The following is a 19,570-nucleotide window of genomic DNA, read 5'->3' on the forward strand; positions in this document are numbered from 1 at the left end:
TGAATTTACTGCCTGCATTAATTAAAGCTCTATAGTATTTAAATAGATTTGTTTCAATTGATTTTTCTTTGGCAACAATTGGTTGGCAAATATATAAATAAGTTTACATATATATATATACATACATACTTATAAGCAGTGGCAGGCAATACCGAAAGTTGTCAAATTGTTTTTTTAGCATTAAAAAATCGATTGGCAATTAGGATAGATTCGAGAAGGAATGTCTTTTCGAATTTTTTCACCACATTGCGGACAGTCGTGAATCTTCTTTTGATTCGAACGGACGCCTGACGTCCTAAAAATTGAAAACTCTTTCGATCGAACCGTAGCGGGTTACATATATCGTATATATAAATATTTATATTAATTTATACATATATACGGCTCGTACGGATATATTTTTTATCGGTTTTTCCCCCAACGAATTTTCATTTACCCCCCGTTATCCTGTGAAAAGATAACAAGCCGAAAATTATTAAAATGGGTGAAACGGACGGCGATATCGAGCCACGGGCATCCGCAGAGCCGGAGGCGGCAGCAGGACAAGATACGCTGCAGGTGCCAACGCAAAAGAAACGAAAACTTAAGTCGCCAACTCCAGGCAGCTTACGCGGACGCAGTGCCACGCCCATACATGGCCGGAGCCAAACGCCATTCACCTTGTATATGACACGTCGCAGTGCCACGCCCTCCACATGGCGCAGCATAACGCCATTCCTGAAACGCGAAGAGAAGGAGAAAACTCCATTCGAACTCGGTCGGGACATCAAGAGCCAAACCACCTGCAACATTGCTGTCTTCGATCGCGCTCTGGTCATGGATATTTCCGAGTCGGTGGATGTGCAAAAGCCCGTGCGTTACATAACATCCGATTTGTCGGTTATCGATCGTGCTGCCGTAATGGATGTATCCAATGTTGAGGTTATCTACGTTGTTGAGGAATACGAAGAGGTCGAAGAGGAGGAGGAAATCATCGAAGAGGTGAAGCCGAAAAAGAAGGAGAAGAAACCCAGAAAGCCGCGCACAGCTCGTAAGTCCATCGATAAGGAGCAGAGTCCATTGGGTGACTTGGAGACGGAAGACTTTGGTGATTTTGGTGAAGATAGAGAGGATAGCATCGATTTGGACGACGATGAGCCAGTTAAGAAGGGCAAAAAGAAGGCTCCACCTAAGAAGAAGGAGAAAAAGGAGAAATCCCCCAGTCCAAAATTGACCTTGAAACTGGAGATGGGCGGTGGTCAGAAGGCTACAAAGAAGATGTTTGATCAGCCAGCCGCGGCTGGACCCAAGCCACCTCCGAAAAAGAGCAAGATGGTGCTGCAAATGGAGGAACAGGCCAAAGCAGCAGCCAAGGCAGCCGAGGAAGCGGCCAATCGTGCCAAGCCCAAGGGCGAGACATTTGAGGAACGTCAAAAGCGTTTGAAAGAAGAAAAGGAGGAGCAAGAACGTATTGAAGCCGAGCAGAGGGCGTTAGAAGAGGCCGAAGCCGAAGCAGAAGCCGAACTTGAAGGAGATGAGGAAGATATTCCAGAGGAGGGCGACGAGAGTACCGTAGCGGCCGATGGCGAATACAATGAAGAAGAGTACCCGGATGAGCAAGAGCAGGAACAGGAACAGGACGAAGAGAATGAAGAAGATACGGTTGCTGATTTGAAAAAGGAGAAACGTCGAGGCAGTGACTCCTCCGATGACTTTGTGCGGCCCGATCCGCACGAAGAGGAGCGCTGGCAGCGTATCGCCGCCACGGAGGGCGAAGAGTTCATGCAGCAGATGCGCAAATACAGCATTGCCAAGCGCGTCAGCGAGAAGGAACGCGACGCCGATTGGCAACGCCGACGCGAACAGGCTCGCCTGCCCAAGTTCATTAACTTCCTCTCCGATCGCACCGTCGAGGCGGGCCAGAGCGTGCGCATGGCCTGTGCTGTCGATGGACCCGAGCTCTCTGTCAAATGGTTCAAGGATGGACGGCAGCTGGAGCGTGATGCGAATCATCGCATCATTAATAATAATAACATTTTAGTGCTGGAAGTCTGTAATACCACTATACTGGACTCTGGCGAGTACTCTTGCCAAATAATGAATCAAAATGACGAGGTTACCTCATCGTGTATTGTGACTATTTACGAAGTGTTTAAGGACGAACCCAAACCTCCCTCCATTCAATATATCAAAGGTACTTGTTCCTCGTCCTGGCTTCATTCTATATGTGTAACTCATGGGGTTTATATATCTATATTCTGTAGAATACTACCACTTGCGCGACGATGAGCTGACCATTGAGGGTCACGTGCACGGTGTACCGCGACCTGTTGTCACCTGGTGGCGTGGCGCCTTCCAGGTGAAGCCCAGCTACAAGTTCACCATGCTCGAGGAAGCGCATGGCGTGTGTAAGCTACTCATCTATAAGCCTGGCAATAAGGATAGCGGCACCTACACCCTGAAAGCCATCAATTCAATTGGCGAGGCTCAAATCAATCAGCTTGTTGAGGTGGCCAAGAATCTGCACTACCATGTGCCCGGCATTTTCCATGCCCGCGATAGAATCCAATTGGACAGTTTGAAGCAGGCCAAAGTGGCCATGGATGCTGCACTCAAGTCCAAGGCCGAATCGGATCAAAAACGTGCCGAAATCGAGGCCGAGCAACAGCGTGTTCAGGCGGCACGTGCACCACCCGAGCCACTCATCCCAGCCAAGCAAAAGCTGCAGTTCGCCACGCAGCTGCGCGATCGCATGGCACTGGAGGGCACAACCGTGAAGTTTGCGGCAACGGTGATTGGACCAGATCCAAATACACGCTGGATGAAGGATGACAAGTGGCTCGTGATGAGCGAAAATATTAAGAATCTCTCCGAGGAGGGCAAAGCCATTATACAGATCAACAATGTCACTTCGGCCGATTCGGGCGTATACAAATGTGTGGCCAAAAATGATCAAAGCGAAATCGAGACCTCATGCTACTTCAAGGTGTATGCCGCGCAAGCTGATGGCGACGAATCCGAACCCATATTCGCCCTGCCCCTGCGAGGTATTTTTACGTTTCAGTCTCTGTATATCTGTTTCGACATCAGCATCTGCATTTGCATATACGAATCGTATGTGTTTCTGCATCTACATCTGCATCCGTTGCGTTTCGTGTTGTCTTCTTCATTTTTTTGTTACAACGCCAACACGAGCATTAGCCAAAATTCGAAGCTGATTGTTTTCCAACGATCACAGTTCTCGATTGAGGTCGACCGTGTTTAAAAATAGTTTGTGTTGCTCAGACAGTTGATTGAAATGTTTGATCTTCTTCTTAGATGTGTATCACTCCTCCCAGAATGATTTGATTCTCGATACGAAAGTTCGAGGCAATCCTCGTCCCGTTATCTCGTGGACGAAAGATCAGATACCCGTTGTTCTCGACGATCGTGTCGTACAAATCGAGCACTTGGATGGCGTCTGCGAGCTGATCGTTAACAAGCCAACTGTGAATGACAACGGCATCTACGTCTGCACCGCCCAGAATAAATTGGGCAGTCAGTCGACCACCCACACGGTCGTTGTCGACACACATTCGTCACGCCGCTCTAGCATCTTATCGGCCATGCAAGAGGACTCAGCCGAGGGTGCTACCAAACCCAAACCAAAGAAGCTGCCCAAGAAAGACGAGCCCGAGGGCGGCGAGGGCGGCTATGAGCGACGCAGCCGCATGCCCGACCCATCACCCAAGCAAATGCTCTATTTCACGGTCAATCTATCCAATCGCTATGTAGCTGAAGGCTCTAAGGTTAAATTGCAAGCGGTTATTGGCGGACCCGAGCCGACCATCAAATGGCAGAAGGATGACCAAAACGTGCAATATGGACCGCGTATACGCAACATGAATCGCGACAGCTTGGCTGTGCTGGAGTTCCTAAACGCACAGGAGGAGGACTCTGGCACCTATACGATAATAGCCCAAAATGAGTTCTGCAAGATCACCACATCGGCCCTGCTGCATGTCTATCAGCCGAAGGTCAACACCGATGTACAGCCCGTGTTCATACGCTCGCTGAAAGGTAAGAGCCAAACGCATCGATTTTGTCTCGTCTCGTCGCGTCTCGTTCGACTGAATAGATATCTAATGGTTCTATTATTAGATAGATCAAAGATATTGACAATTGTGCAATGCAATGCGATTGTTTGTCGGGATTATGCAATGCCTCTGGCGTTGCAATGCTGTATGTGCTGTTGTTGGGTCTTTGTGTTGCGTGTTTATGTAACCATGGACTATTGAAACTCTTCAACTTCCTCTATCTCCACCTCCTCCAGAGACTTATCACCTGAACTCGAATGAACTCATACTGGAGACAGCTGTGCGGGGTCAGCCTACGCCCCAAGTGCAGTGGTTTAAGGACAGCGTTGAGGTTCAAAGTGGCGGTCGCTTCCAGATAATTGAGCATCAGGATGGCACATGTGAGCTAATCATTGATCGGCCGGATAACAAGGACTCCGGCAAGTATGTGGTGAAGGCGGAGAGTCGTGCTGGAAAAATGGAAATTTCCCATTATGTGCTCTTTGAGGGCAAGGCTTCCCACATTGCGGACAATATTCACGGCGTGTTCCATGCGGACAAGAGCTTGTTGCGGCCCAAGGAGGTGGAGAAGCCAGCCGTGAAGCCTGCTGCTCCAGCGGCCGCTGATTCAGAAGCTGAAGGTGAGGAGGGCAAGGGCAAACGTCGTGGCCGTAAGAAGGATGATCCGGAAGAAGAGGGTGTGTCCTCGGCCACAGATTATGCTTCCGATACGGCCAGCATGTCCAGTAAGCGGCGCGAGAAGAATATTGGCATTCATTTCACCACCTCTATGAGGGATCGCGTTGTGGCTGAAGGCTCCAAGGTGAAGATCTCTTGCTTCCTAGAAGCCAAGGAGCCCCAGGTGAAATGGTTCAAGAATGATGAGCCCATTCAGAACTCGCCCAAGATTCGAGGACGGTACAGCGAGGGTCTCTGCCTTTTGGAGATTAACAGCGCTACCGAGGAGGACAATGGCGAGTACAGATGTTGGGGACGAGATGAAACTGGTGAGGCATCCACCTCCTGCAGGCTAGAGGTGTATGCAGATCCAGGCACTGGTGACGTGCCACCCACCTTTACGCGCAACATCAAGGACACGCTGCACGGCAAGATCAACGAGCTCCAGCTGGATGTGCATGTACGCGGTCTGCCGACGCCATCAGTGACATGGTACAAGGATGGAGTGAAGATTGAGAACAATGAAAAGTACCACCAGGTGGACCATGATGACGGCACATGCGAGCTGTTCATTAGCCATCCAAAGCCGGCCGACAGTGGCAAATACGTGTGCCAGGCCGAGAATCGTGAGGGTCAAACGGAAATTGTGCACATGGTCACTGTGGAGCCGCGCATTCGGGTACGTCCCATGTCTCCGCCCAGAGAGGGACGGCCGCCACCCAAGCCAGCTGGCGAGGATGGAGAGCCAGCTGCTGAGGGTGAAGTGGCTGAAGGTGAAGCGACTGAGAAGAGAGTCCGAAAGCCCAAGAATGAGGATGAGGAGGCCACTAGCTCCAGGCGCGAAGTTCCCATGCCTCCAGATCTAAAGAAGCGTCTCTATTTCCGCAACTTCCTAGCCAATCGCACCGTCAAGTCCGGCAGCAATGTCAAATGGATGGTCAACATCGATGGACCAGAGCCGACGGCTAAATGGTTCCATGGCGATCAGCCAATTGCCTTCGGACCCAAGAGCAAAATGTCCATGCAGGACGGCATTGCCTGGCTCAATCTCGTGGGCGTCACAGAAGAGGATGCTGGCGAATATACACTGCGCGTCCGCGGCCCCGAAAATGAAATTGTTAGCACTTGCAACCTATTCGTTTACAGCACGGGTAAAGTTGAAATCATCCCACCCACTTTCACAGTGGGCATCAAAGGTAGGCATCAGCGCAGCATTGGGTAACTATGTGTATGTTAATGTGGCATCCAGTGCGTCCAAGTAAGTGTTAAGCTATGTTATGATAGTGTAGTATTATGTATAGTCCTAGATATGTTAATACTAGAATTAGAGACCCATCCCATCCTGGATGTCGTGCTTGTCTTATTCTGTTTGTGCCTGGTCTTTTTGTGTTCCACGTCTAGATGCATATCATTCCCAAGACAATCGCCTTATACTCGAGTGCAAAGTGTCGGGCAGTCCCAAGCCAAGCATTTACTGGCAGCGAGATAACACACTGCTGCCCCTGGATACGGCCAAATATGAATATGCCGAGCTGAGTGACAGCGTCAAACAGTTGACCATCACATCCTTTGGCAGCGAGGATACCGGATTGTACACCTGCTATGCAGAGAGCGAAAATGGCCAGATGAAGATCAGCAAATTCGTGCAAGCCTCCGACTATGTGAGACAGCGAGCACTCGATAAGAGAGTCACAGCAGATCAACTTCCCCAGACTGTTGAGCAAACTGAGTCCACTCAGGGCGCATCGGGTGAGAATGCAGCAGCTGTGGCCAAGGCCAAGGCGAGGGAGGCCAAACTGCGACTCAATCTGGAGACCAGCCTCAAGACAATGACAATTAGCAGCGGCAACAAAGCTCAGCTCATTTGCTATGTGACTGGCATCATCGAGGAAGTGCACTGGCTGAGGGACGGCGAGCGCATTACTAAGGACGCCCGCCACAAGATCTACAATATCAACGGTGCCATCAGCCTGGAAATCTACGATGCCCGTGCCGAGGACAGCGGCCACTACAGATGCGTGGTCAGGAACAGCAAACAGACAGTGGAGACCTCTGGCCAGCTCACTGTACTGGACGAGACGAGCGGTCGGCTGCCGGAAAGCTTTGTGGAGGGCATTAAGAGTGAGTCCGATAAGATATTGATTTAAAATGTCTCATTACTAACACTACTATGATTCCCTTTCAGAATCCTATGATGCACAGCGCAATGAGATTGTGCTCAGCTGCCAGGTGCATGGGCGTCCCAACGTGACCTGGATGCGCGATGATCATACGATCTGTAACAATCGCTATAAGATTATGGAGGAGCCGGGCGGTGAACGCAAGCTGATCATACGCAATCCCATACCCTCGGACTGTGGCATCTTTGCCTGCTATGCCGAGCATGCGGATCACATTGACTCGATCAGCACTCTCATACGGGCAGCTGACTTGAAACGTCTCATTACATACGAGCAGGAGAATGCTACGCTCCCTCAGTCACAGTCCCACTCGCAGCCAGATGAGTACACACGACCCACTGCCTATGTCAATGGCAACGGTGACTTACACCGAGCTGGAAGCCGCGTCATTCGCAGTGTCGCTCAGACGAAGCCATCGTTCCATAGCTACTTGCATGATCGCACCATATCGGAGGGTGCTAATGTGCGATTCGTGTGCACCGTTTCTGGCGATGAGAACACGCATATCGAGTGGCTGAAGAACCACAAGCCATTGCCCAGGGATACGCGCTATCAGACTGTTTACCAGAATGGCGAGGCATCACTGGAGATCTTTGCCGCGGTGGCCGATGACAGCGGCAATTACACCTGCTCGGCCATCAACGATTTCGGCGAGAGTCTAACCCATGCGCAGCTGCGCGTCTACAAGCATTTCAGAGAGGCATCTATGCCAAGTACATTCGCACAGCCAATTCGAGGTATTCCACACAGCTAAGGGCGAGCGACACGCGAATCTCTCTACTCTAATCACGCGCCTGCATACAGTCTATTTGCTGTTCTAACCGCTTTCGTTTGTCAAATTCTGTTCAGGAATTGTGTTTATTAATCACTCTATTTTATCTATATTTTTCCCACAGACACGTATTCTCTAAATGAGAATGAGTTGGTTCTGGATTGTCGTGTGCGTGGCCAGCCCCGTCCAGAGATCCAGTGGATGAAGGGCAACGAGATTATTACTAATGATGATAAATATCAACAAATTGATCAGGCCGATGGGTACTCCAAGCTGATCATACGCAATCCCGTTGAAAAGGACTCTGGCATCTACTCCTGCATAGCAACCAACGAGGGCGCCCAGAACAAGATGACCCATCAGGTGGACTTTGTGGGACGCGAGCGTTTCACTCTGGAGAAGACGCACGGTTTCTTCCACCGTGATCCCAACAAGCCGCACTTCCTTGCCCCGCTCGGCAATCAGACCGTATGCAATGGTGGCACCGTCGCCATCTCAGCCGAGTTCATGCAGTCGAGCACACCCATCGAAGTCAAATGGTATCGCGATCGCAAGGTTGTGGAGGGTCCAAATGTTAGAACGTTGAACGATCGTGGCATCTACACGCTGGCCATCATGAATGCGTCGGCTGAGCACGAAGGCACCTACACTTGCCTCGCCTCGAATGCCTTTGGACGCATTGAGTCGCATGTCAACATTGATGTGGCTGTTGGCGCTGAGAAGAACGAACGCCCACCCCTCTTCCTGTCCAGACCTGAAACTGAAATGAAGATCGCCGTAGGTGATCCGTTCTCGATTTCCTTCCGTATTGCGGGTGATCCGAAACCGAAACGTAAGCTTTCCCAATTTGCATATCCTCTGCAGCTTCTCATTTCGTTTGGTATTCGCAGTGGTGTTCATGAAGGGCACCAAGGATATTACCCAATCGGATCGGGTCAGCAAAGAGGTATCCGACGACTACACCAGATTCACAGTGCAAAAGTCGCAGATTTCCGACTCCGGCACCTATTTCGTTGTTGCACGCAACGACTTTGGCACGGATAGAATATTCGTCACAATTACAGTACGTACTGCCTATGAATATCTGTTTGTGTTATTCGTTTGTATCTGCTGTCGCTGTACCTGAATGTCTTGCTATTGATCTAATGCTTTTGCTAACTAACCTTTGCTATTCTCTCTCTCTCTCTCTCTCTTTCTCTATTTCTTTATGCTTTTCTAGATTAAAACGCCCAAAAAGAAAGAATAAAGCTTATTTCAATTATATTTATATACATATTATATACTCTTTGCGCAAATTTAAACGCCTCCCTCTAAATGCATCAAAATTATTTATGCTCTAAGTCTACTTTCCCGACTCTATGTGTTCATTCAAATAAACAATAATATCGTTCTGACTACAAAAATAAAAACTTATATAGGTTAACCCGCGCGCTCGCTCTGAAACCCCAACGCAACCACGCTGGGGCCAACCCCTGGACAGTTATAGTGAAACTTCGTATTTCAGAGGTGAGTATTCCTTGAGGTGTTCCATTCCGTTCTTTGTGCTCTTAGTATGAGAGAGTCTTTCTGTGTTCCATTTCGATGTTTCTTCTCAGCGTAGAGTTATCCACTATGTGTGCAGCTTCCCATGTTTGCTGACTCTCTATTTGTTTCACATCATTCCACTTCTGAGTAGAATAATCAATCCGTTGATTCTTTATCGTAGTCTTTAAATGTTTGATATCCTATTCGGATTCTTTGTTGTTATACCAAACCCAATTGCGTGTTTCATTTAAAGTTTTATCTCAAGTATTCAATAGCGCATGGACTTGCCAATATATTTTGCAGATCGCCTCAACTCCAACTTGTTTGCCTTCTGTGCCGCTAATCAAGAAACTTCTCAAAAGCAATTTCCTGTGAGATTCAATGATTGTCCAACACATAAAGAAATTATCCGTGTATTTAACTTATCTTTTGTTAGTATTTTTGAACGATTGACTTATTTACTTATTTTATTATGGTATACAAATAGCGTATTATATAAAGCACAACAATCCAGCTTATACATTTACGTAGTCGAAAAAAAAGGAAAAAAATAACAAGAAAATAAAATATATATTTCTCCGGGGCGTATTGTGTTTGATTTACCATGGCCAATGATCTATTTAATTGATGCAATATACTTGCATCTTCACAATTCACACAGATCCACCTGGCTGTATATCCACGGAGCCGCTGGTCGTTGACTCTGGACCCACCCACATCTCGTTGTCGTGGGGCAAGCCCGTCAGCGCCAACTCTGCGCCGGTCATTGCCTACAAGGTGGAAGCATGGATTGTTGGTCATGACGGAGGCGCCTATTGGCGCGAATTGGGTCTGACGCCCATTAATTCCTTTGATGCATTCAATCTGAAGCCCAATGTGGAATACCATTTCCGTGTGACACCCAAAAATCGCTATGGCTGGGGACCGGCGGTGCAGACCAGCTCCGCCCTACAGGTGGGCGGCGTGGAGTGCCTGCCAGAGTTTGTCAAGATTCTGCCTGGTCAGGTGAAGGCGTTGCTTGGCTCCTCCTTTACGCTGCAGTGCAATATGCGTGGAGCTCCGCGTCCACAGATTACCTGGTACAAGGATGGCATACAGCTGAGCAGCAGCTCCGATCGTGTCAAGATCCGCCAGATCGGCTCCACCTGTGCTCTCACCATAACCACAGTTTGTGAACTCGACTCTGGGCGCTACACCTGCGAGGCAACTAACTCCAAGGGCCGCGTCTCTACGTTTGCACGTCTGCAGGTCGTCTCTGATCCACGGCTGTATGAGGCAGACTCGAGACTGAAGGAAATTGCACACGGACGCCATCCGGCTGAACTGGGCGAATCGTTGCCCATTTTCACAATGCGTCTGCGCGATCGTCGCGTTCAGATGACCTACCCGGTGCGTCTGACCTGCCAAATTGTTGGCTATCCCGCACCGGAGATACTCTGGTACAAGGATGAGCAACTCATCACCAGTGATAGACGACATCTTATCACGGCCGAGGGTCAATTCTACACGCTGGAAATAGCAGCCACATTGCTGGAAGACAGCGGCAATTACACCTGCACGGCAAAGAATGAACTGGGCTCGGTGTCCTGCCACTGCTGTCTGGTGGTGGACAAGGGCATACGCGCCTACATCTCGCCCGACTTCTACGTGCCCCTGGACCCATTCTATGTGTTCCGTGAGGGCACCGAAATTCGCCTGTCCACCAAAGTGGAGGCCTATCCCGCTGTGGGTGTCACCTGGCATCGCAATGGCATGCGCCTGCGTCCCAGTCGTCGCATATCCGCCACTCTCGACTCCACGGGCTTCGTGGAGCTAATCATTGCCGAGGCAACGCCACGCGATGCTGGCATCTACGTTTGTGTCGCCTCCAATGTGGTTGGCAAGGTCGAGACCATATGTCGCGTGGCCATCGAGGAGAACGAAGCAGCTGCAACAACGCAACGCGCACTCGATATACCCAGCATCAAGACAAGCGACATGCCGTGAGTATCCTAATGAGAAAACTGTATAAACGCCTTCGATTTACTTTCGAAATCCCTGCTGCAGTTACTCCAAGGAGCCGCTATTTGTTGTGAAGCCCCGTTCGAGCGAGGCGTACGAGGGCGACAACGTCATCATATTTTGCGAAGTGGTCGGCGATCCCAAGCCCGACGTTGTCTGGCTGCGCGATTTTCTAAATGTGAGTAGAGATCTACAATCTATATATATGTATATATGAATGTGTAGCACATTTGGTCAAGCAGTGACGTCAGCAGCGGCAGGTTCCAAGCGCTTGCGCAGCGCCACGTTGCTCGAGTCAGTTGCAAACGCGGCGCCAACAAATGTGGGTCGCAGTCGGCGCGTTCGTATCTCGTTGCAATATCATAAAACAAATAAAATATTCAAGTGCAAGTGCGCCAACGCCGAATGGAACTGACCAAACTGTCCGTTTCAGCCAGTTCTATGGGCCCTACTCGCATTCAGGAAATATCAATGCCATCTTGATTTCCGCACAATTTACATAAATATATATAAAGTGTTAACTATTGGAAAACAGTTACAGTGCAAACGAAATGCCGAATTGCAACAGTTGTTCGTGCGGATAGATTTCGAAGAAAATAATATAGTTTTTCAAAGAATATATATTATAAAATAACAATTGATCCGAAGCAAACGAACAAAGTGTTAAAAAAGCAAATATCAATATAATTTAGCAAAAGGTATAGAGAATAAACTTAAAACCAAGCTACCTTAGGCAAAATATGGCACGCCCTGATATTCCTAAGAGCGCTATAATCTATGGAATTACCCAAGTAAAGCTCAATTTGAAGCTGCTAAAAAAAATACCTTAGTTCGCATCACAGCATATAATAGTTTGTAGTTAATATTCAATCGTAGATATAGCAGGTATTCAACTACAACTAATTGCATTTGATAGTCACTCTATAGCAAACCCGGACACAGTTAATTTTAAATTCAGCTCAGAGTAGTTGAAAATCAACTATATTTATTAATAATTATGTATTAATAATGCGGCCTTTTACCATATACATAGGCACACGAATTGTTGTCAAGAGTATATTATGTAGTGCCCACACTTTTAATGCGTGACAATATTGTGGTGCCCCTTTCCCAAAGGGGCCAGAACAATGCAATGTTTTTAAGCTGCAACAGCAACGGCTGTTTGCTTACTCGAATTACCTCTCACCTGCGTCACACGTAGCGCAGTCAATCGCACTCGTTATACAATTAACACACACACAAACAGGCACACATACATACATGCACAGGCACATACGTGCATACATATGTAGATATATAGACATGGGCAGTTTAGTTCTTATAAAGCTGATCTGCTGTCAAACGCTAATTCAAGTTCAACCCATATCAAATAACATGATTGTACAAACAATTACGTCTGTTAGCCAGAGCCAAAAAGGCAAAAGCAACAGCGAACAGCAAACGGCAACAAAAACGAGCAGCAGCAAAAAATTATTAGCCAACAATCGTGCCGCTGTTCGTACCAAGGAAGCAGGAGGTCAGGGTGGGCAACCCAAAATACAAATACACGCGCACACACACACACACACACACACACACACACAGTGGCAGACTCGTACGAGTTCCAGTTACCAGTTTTCCTATTGACAGTCGCGAAATTAAATTTTGTGCTTATATGGCCATAAGCTGTGCACAACAACAACAGCAACAACTGCGGCAACAACAACAACATTGCATATATCATGAATAAAGAACAGACTTATAAGACTCACATGACTCATTCATTCTGAGATCTGTGACGATCCTTATGGCTGCAGTTTATTGCATTCCAAAGTGTCAATTAATAAAAATAGCATTTATTATCTCTTTAATTGCAGCCGGAGTACTACAAGGACGCGCCACACTTTCGACGCATCGGCGAGGGGCCGGAGTATCGTTTGGAGATACCCAGCGCCAAATTGGACTTTACCGGCACTTATTCAGTTATAGCCAGCAATTGCCATGGCGAGGCCAAGGCTGTAATATCATTGCAAATCTACGCCAAAGGTGAGTCGATTAATTCCTTAAGAAGCTATTGACTCTAGCTAGCTAGTTGTAGCTTTATATTTGTTGCTATTGCTTATAATGCTTGTGGATAAATGCTGATGAGATGTGGGTAGACAACTTCCTTCCAAAATTCGTCGGCCATGACCAACAAGCTGCCCACAAACTCGGGATCGGCCTGTACCCAAACGTAGTGCAGAGCTCCGTTGGTTTCGAATGTGGGACTGAGCACACAATACAGCGCCTTCTTCACATTGGCCAGAAACATTTGCGTTTGTATCTGCGCCATGTATTTGGGTGCAATGGATTCGCGAGCCTCCAGATACTTCTCAAAATCCTCCTCAGTCTTTGGTGATTTGATTTCAACAATATGATCATCCGTAATGCCATCGGGTGCACCACACAAATAAGGATAGTTTTCGTGTAGCAGCAAACCGCATTCCAGATACTCTTTGTTTTCCAACTTTTCGGTTTGTTTCAATATGAAACGTTTGTGTTGCTTCTGCTGGACGCGGTCTTCAATGTCCTCGTCGCGTCCCTTGCAGAACAGCATATTGAAGATCTGTTCGTCCTCCTCTGGGGTTTTGCGTGTGGCAATCATGTGCATCATTGAGCAGCGAATACGCATATATTGCGCCTCTATCCAAAGTTTTGATTTGTACTGCCTCTTGGTCACCTCGCTGAGGCTTTCGAAGAGTCCACCTTGCGCCTGTAGCTCCAGATGCTGTACAAAACTGTGCACATCGTAAATGTTGTATTCTGTTGCTTTCAACAATATGTGGTGTATGAGTATTGACTCGAATTCATCTGTTGTTTCCACGCACTGGCGATACAGCGCTGAATCACGTCCGCAGATAGCGAGCTCTTCGAGCACAGATTCCATAAATGCATGTTCCTCGCTCTCACTAGAGCAGGGGATATCCTCCTCAGTTTCAGAGTTCAGATCTTGGCTGATCACCATGTCCTTTATGCGCACTGCCTTTGTGGGCTCCGGTTGAACAAGCGCCTCCAACTCATTGCCCCAAAATTCCACTACAGCTGCCGGCTTTTTATCCGTGCTCTTGTTGTGCAGCCAGAAGACAAATGCCACAACATGTGGGCAAACAGCTAAAATAATATGAAATTACAAATTATACATTTCTTGTATCTTAAAACTGCTTACCAACTCCTGCGCACAAGCTGCATTGTCCATCCGTAAGTGTATTTGAATCTTCCATCACCTTAACGGCCACATTGGCATGTGTTTCCGTATTGGCGAAGTCTGTGGCAGAGAAAACTAAAGCTTTTATTTCACATAGCTCGGACTGCCGACGCAAGTGAACATAGTCTACCAACAAATCATTGCTTTCTGAAGATCTAAAACAAAAATTTAACCATTAGCCTTTCCTATACAGCAAGCTATATAAACACATATAAATAAATAGCTGTATATATGTGTGCGTGTGTGTAGGTACGGTACTCACATCTTTTTGTCAGTGGCGGTTGCAAAAAAGTTGAAGACCATTCCACTGCTAATAATGGGTATGCTGTGTATATCTGCTTTCCGGAAACCAGGTTCCAGATCCATGGGCACAATGATTAGGCCACGCATTTGTATTTATTTTATAAGTTTACAGTTTAAGCACATCGACAACTAAATTAGCCGACACAAATTCAGCTGGCTGCTCTGAAGAGTTGCTATAAATAGCGACAGCCAGGGATGGAACATACAACTATAAATTATCACTAACTCAACACACTCGGTGCCGCTCAGCTGTTTCGTAGCAATACATTTAAATAGTGCAAAGAATTCCTAATGTTCCTCAAGTGTACATATAGCTCTTTTATATAAGTATGAGTTCTGATATTTAAATGGCTGTGTGTATATATGCATATTTTGAATACGTGTATGCTATGCAGAATAGACGCTTTACCATAAATTAGCGCTAACTCACCTCGTTCAGCAACGCTCAACTGTTGCGAAAAGATACATTAAGAAGTGCGCCAAACCGATTTTTAATTTGTATTTCGCAGATATACTTAAAGATAATCGCATGGATAAAGTTCACACGCGCCATGGGTAAGTGAAAACTATCAGTTTAAGACTCCTAATTATATATTTTAATATAATTTTTAGTAATATTGAGACATTGCCGCGATTCGTGCGCAATTTGCGGAATTTGCGCTGCTGTGATGGAGATGCTATCTCGTTGGAGTGTCATGTGGAGGCCATGCCAGAGCCATTCATAATATGGGAGAAGGATGGGCATGTCGTGCCCAGTGACAGGGATTACGTGATGTCGTTTGACGGTGTCAAGGCTACGCTGAGTATTCCACGCGTGTATCCCGAGGACGAAGGGGAATACACTTGTGTGGCCAAGAACTCGGTTGGCCGCACGCTCTCATCAGCATGCATCATTGTTGATGTGCCCGAAGAGAAGGAGAATATGCTCAGTCGCCAATTGGCACGACCAAGTGCCTTACTCTCAGCTCACTCCACACCGCGTTCCACACCTCGTTCGACTCCCAATCGAAGCTTTTCGCCCATGAGGCTTTCCTACCGCAACAGCAGTATCGATCTGCAAAGGGGATCTGTGGAGCGTCGTCGCAGTGATGCCCGCTGCATATCAGCGCCCAAATTCCTAGCCATTCCCTACAATCGTGTCGTAGAGGAGGGCGACAGCGTGCGCTTCCAGTGTGCCATTGCCGGACATCCCACTCCGTGGGCCACCTGGGACAAGGATGGCATGATTGTCACGCCCACCCCTCGAATTGCAGTCAAAGAAGTCGATGATCTGCGCTTCATAGAGATCGATGAGGTGGGCTTCGACGATGCTGGTCTGTATCGAATAACATTGGAGAATGACTTTGGACGCATAGAAGCCACTGCTCGCTTGGACGTAATTAGCAGCTCACGCTACTCCAAGTCTCCATCGACACGCAGCGTGCGCGCTTCCTCCTCGAGACGAAATGCCTATCTCTATAGACGCATCATGGGCCCCTCTACAGGTGAGTAAATCCCGTCACATCTGAAACCTTTGCTTGATCAACATCCTGTTCTCCAGCTATTGGCGGCCGCATGGCATTGGCAAGTGGCTTTCGTGGCTCGTCTGTGCCCTCAGTAAGATTCTATCACAACAATGTGGAGCTGGAGCCATCGGACCGGGTGCACATTGTGCTGCAGGAGGACGAAGCCATGCTGTTTGTGGACAACGTAACTGAGGAGGACGAAGGCATCTACACCTGCATCATAAGTGGCGATCATGAACCTTTAATTAGCTCCACTGATGTCAAGTTCCATGGCTCCAGTACTGATATACAACGTCGACGCGCAACCATCGCCGAGCCATTGCCAGAGCTAACTAAATCCGTCGAGGGCGAGGTTATCGATCTCTGCTGTGTCATTGAAAGCGACGAACCCTACAGCTATGTCTGGTTGCGTAATGGAGAAATACTGCCCGACAGCGAGGAATTCAAGTAAGCATTGAGTAGCCTGTAGTTATGCGCAGATCTTGACTGGAGTAGAAGCTACCCTGTACTTATTCGCTTCTCTTAGCTATATAGAGTTCGCTTCAAAATATACATATATTTAAAATATTTAAAAAAATAATGCATTATTAACAAAAAATTGTTGCACCACAGCTACATCGATCACGGCAATGGTTGCCTCTGCTTGCGCATCAACGACGCCTTCGACATTGACTCGGGCATCTACAGCTGTCAGGTGTACACGTCCACAACAGATGACAGCAACAGCAGCAGCGACGGCGACGGCGACTGCGACTGCAGCAGCAGCGGCGAGCTGTGCGTGCTCGAGCGCGATCTCACACGGACCGAAGAGAGCGTACAGCTGCTAAAGCCGCCGCTGCCATTGGTCTGTGCTCCAGGTGCCGAAGCTCTCTTCTATGCGCGTGTTTTCCCCTGCCAAGCGGATGTCGAATGGTATCTCAACGGAAAACTGATTACGGATGACTCACCAAACCAAATGGTGCGTAAGACACAGCCAAGCAATTATGAACCCAAAAACGAACTTATTAACATGCATATTGACAGCAGAACGAATTTTGTATGCTCTCTGCTACTATAGCATATGCTTATTATTAATAGCTGAGCTGGTTATGGTATTGTAACTTTTAACATAAACAAGAATATATGACCTTTCACTCATTTGCATAATTCCACTCAAGATTCTTCGAAGAGAAATGCATACCTAATATGCACTTTAAGCTTTTAGTTTTGATTTGCCAAGTTAGTCAAGAGCTTTGAATTTTTTGAATATTTCTTTGTTTGGGTTATATTCAATAGCTAGAATATAAATAGTTGGCCACAGATACTGTTATTTATATAATAACTTTAAAAGACATAATATCCTGATATCATAATTTTAATGGATTCAGGGCATCATAATGAAGAGTAAATGGTTTTATTTATTTATTTTTTTATTTTTTTTTTTTTTTATAAAAGTTTTCTGCTATCTTTTATTTAAATACTACTTGCTAGACCTATAGGTATTTTTTATATTTCTTAACAAATCAGTCTATATATCTTAAATGCCAATTGGGTTGAAGGGCAGCCAATGAGGCAATTTGTGTGCGCGCCTTTTTGGCCCAAAAATTATTTAGATGAGACACGATGAGACGCGGCAAGTTGGCTTTTAGCTCTCCAGCAATTGAGGGTCTACAGCCTTGCCGCTGGGCAGGTAATTTCGTCAAGAAATAAAGACAAAAAGCGCTGCGTTGACACCTTGTCAACGCTGACAATAACAATACGCCGTCATTTATACACACACATATACACACATAAACACATGGGCAGAGAAATGAGACTCCAAAAAATAAAAGATTAAAATGCCGCGGTATACGCAACGCATGCAAACGACGTTAACGACGCAACGTCGCAGTCGCAGTCGACGCCAGCGTCGGCAATCCAATCGGATGCGATGCTCGATCGGAGAAGAGCAAACAGAGCAGCGCGGACAGCCGGCCAGGCACTCGTTCAATGGCTTTCGAGCGGTGCACACAAAAGCAGCAAGCAATTGCACGCCTTTAACAATTACAATATATGTACATTCGTGTAGCCCCCTCGCTTCAGAAAGGGGCGTGACAAGATGTCGCAGGTAATGCAATATCGATAGCGCGCAAGAAGCAAAGATAGTGCACATATCTAAGTAAATGTTGAGCTTTAAGGCGTCTGCTCTGATAACGAAATCGAGAGCGTTGGCTTGTGTTGTGTTTGTAGCGGGAATGTGACATTATTTGCGAAACTAAAAACCGAAACCGAAAACGTGCTCGGCTTTTTCATATTGCTATACTCGCTCAGAATGTGAAGGGGGTATATTAGGTTTTGCGCAAAGTGTGCTCGGATGATTTGTGGAGACTTTAAATTAGCCTGATGCACTCATGATTTCAGCTATAAATTTCGTGCTCAACTCCTTGCCAGTGTCGGGTATGAGGCAGTCGGTCAAGCTCGATGGGCTTTCATTATTATTTTTAAAATGTTCTCAATCATTAATTGGTGGCTCGTCATTCGCCGTTTGACCCTGGCCGTTGGCGCCTCGCGTTGCGCCTGTGTATTCAATTGTTCCAATACATGTATATATGTAAATATAAAAATATGTATACATATACATATATTTGGATATGCACATATATGTGTGTGTATCTGTGTAAATAGCTTACTTAACTGGGTGCATATTTCATTGCCTCGTCGTTGTCATTGAGGCGCATACTCAAGTATTTGCTCTTCCATGTGCCAGCTGTTTTGACAACTCACACACACACACACACATACATAGTTATTGTTACTAAAATCGCTTTATCTTCATTTCAGTTGGAGTCATATCCAGAGAACGGCATTCGCTTGCTGCGCCTGCGAAACGTGCAACTGACCCAGAGCGGCGAATTGCGACTACAAGTGAAACATCCACAGGCGGAACGACGTGCGCCCTCCATACGCAGCTATACCAGCCTTCTAGTACTACCCGTCAACAACAACAACAACAACAGCAGCAATAGCAATAATAATATAAATAATAATAATAACAAGGAGCAGCACAATCTCCCGCTGGCTGCCAGCAGCTGCATATTGAGGGGCCCGGAAGATTGCACCGCACTCATTGGGGGCCACGTCCAACTGAGCGTGCACTATGAGCCATTCCCCAATACCAAAGTCATCTGGTACAAGGCGGTAAGTACAAAAAAGCACACAGATGAAATGGATATATATAAATGCGTATTAGGTTAAAGTGTTTAGAATTATTTAACAGGTAGCAACTGGGCTCTATAAACTATATAAACTAAACACTCAGTACAGATATACATATATGCTAGATCAATAACCATATCCAGGTTTCACTGTCGTTTATATGTAAGCAAAGCATT

General features: G+C 46.9%; 2 protein-coding genes across 12 annotated transcripts in view; one reads left to right on the top strand and one right to left on the bottom strand.

Annotated features, from left to right (window-relative positions):
* The window catches only part of Strn-Mlck (Stretchin-Mlck), a 46,132-nt gene that overhangs the window by 21,876 nt on the left and 4,686 nt on the right, over window positions 1-19,570 (top strand). For 4 of the 11 annotated variants that reach the window (XM_089469377.1, XM_089469379.1, XM_089469376.1 and 1 more), the window contains 13 exons: window positions 6,114-6,833; window positions 6,898-7,629; window positions 7,789-8,496; window positions 8,555-8,727; window positions 9,083-9,170; window positions 9,850-11,170; window positions 11,235-11,367; window positions 13,046-13,214; window positions 15,225-15,270; window positions 15,328-16,199; window positions 16,256-16,667; window positions 16,833-17,178; window positions 19,020-19,376. In XM_089469377.1, the coding sequence (XP_089325503.1) occupies window positions 6,114-6,833; window positions 6,898-7,629; window positions 7,789-8,496; window positions 8,555-8,727; window positions 9,083-9,170; window positions 9,850-11,170; window positions 11,235-11,367; window positions 13,046-13,214; window positions 15,225-15,270; window positions 15,328-16,199; window positions 16,256-16,667; window positions 16,833-17,178; window positions 19,020-19,376 (6,077 nt within the window). Of the gene's footprint in view, window positions 1-193; window positions 2,174-2,243; window positions 3,027-3,297; window positions 4,039-4,291; window positions 5,909-6,113; window positions 6,834-6,897; window positions 7,630-7,788; window positions 8,497-8,554; window positions 8,728-8,883; window positions 8,928-9,082; window positions 9,171-9,849; window positions 11,171-11,234; window positions 11,368-11,483; window positions 11,888-12,563; window positions 12,706-13,045; window positions 13,215-15,224; window positions 15,271-15,327; window positions 16,200-16,255; window positions 16,668-16,832; window positions 17,179-18,147; window positions 18,307-18,638; window positions 18,790-19,019; window positions 19,377-19,570 lie in introns of those variants that run through there. The other 7 variants (XM_018010854.2, XM_089469383.1, XM_018010857.2 and 4 more) reach the window with 7 other exon arrangements.
* Window positions 13,009-14,908, bottom strand: LOC108615970 (uncharacterized). Its single transcript, XM_018010867.2, has 3 exons — window positions 14,675-14,908; window positions 14,374-14,567; window positions 13,009-14,318 (listed from the first exon to the last, which is right to left on the bottom strand). The coding sequence occupies exons 1-3, from the start codon at window positions 14,800-14,802 to the stop codon at window positions 13,288-13,290; spliced, it is 1,353 nt and encodes a 450-aa protein (XP_017866356.1). The 5' UTR covers window positions 14,803-14,908; the 3' UTR covers window positions 13,009-13,287.

Source organism: Drosophila arizonae, chromosome 5 (genome assembly GCF_054131065.1).
Source record: "Drosophila arizonae isolate 15081-1271.41 chromosome 5, UAZ_ARI_1.0, whole genome shotgun sequence".
Taxonomy (NCBI): domain Eukaryota; kingdom Metazoa; phylum Arthropoda; class Insecta; order Diptera; family Drosophilidae; genus Drosophila; species Drosophila arizonae.

Coding starts and splice junctions, on each gene's coding strand:
- LOC108615970 (XM_018010867.2), bottom strand. CDS start 14,802: ATGCGTGGCCTAATCATTGTGCCCATGGATCTGGAACCTGGTTTCCGG. Junction 14,568..14,674: donor ACCGCCACTGACAAAAAGAT/GTGAGTACCGTA, acceptor TTTTTGTTTTAG/ATCTTCAGAAAGCAATGATT. Junction 14,319..14,373: donor CAGCTTGTGCGCAGGAGTTG/GTAAGCAGTTTT, acceptor ATATTATTTTAG/CTGTTTGCCCACATGTTGTG.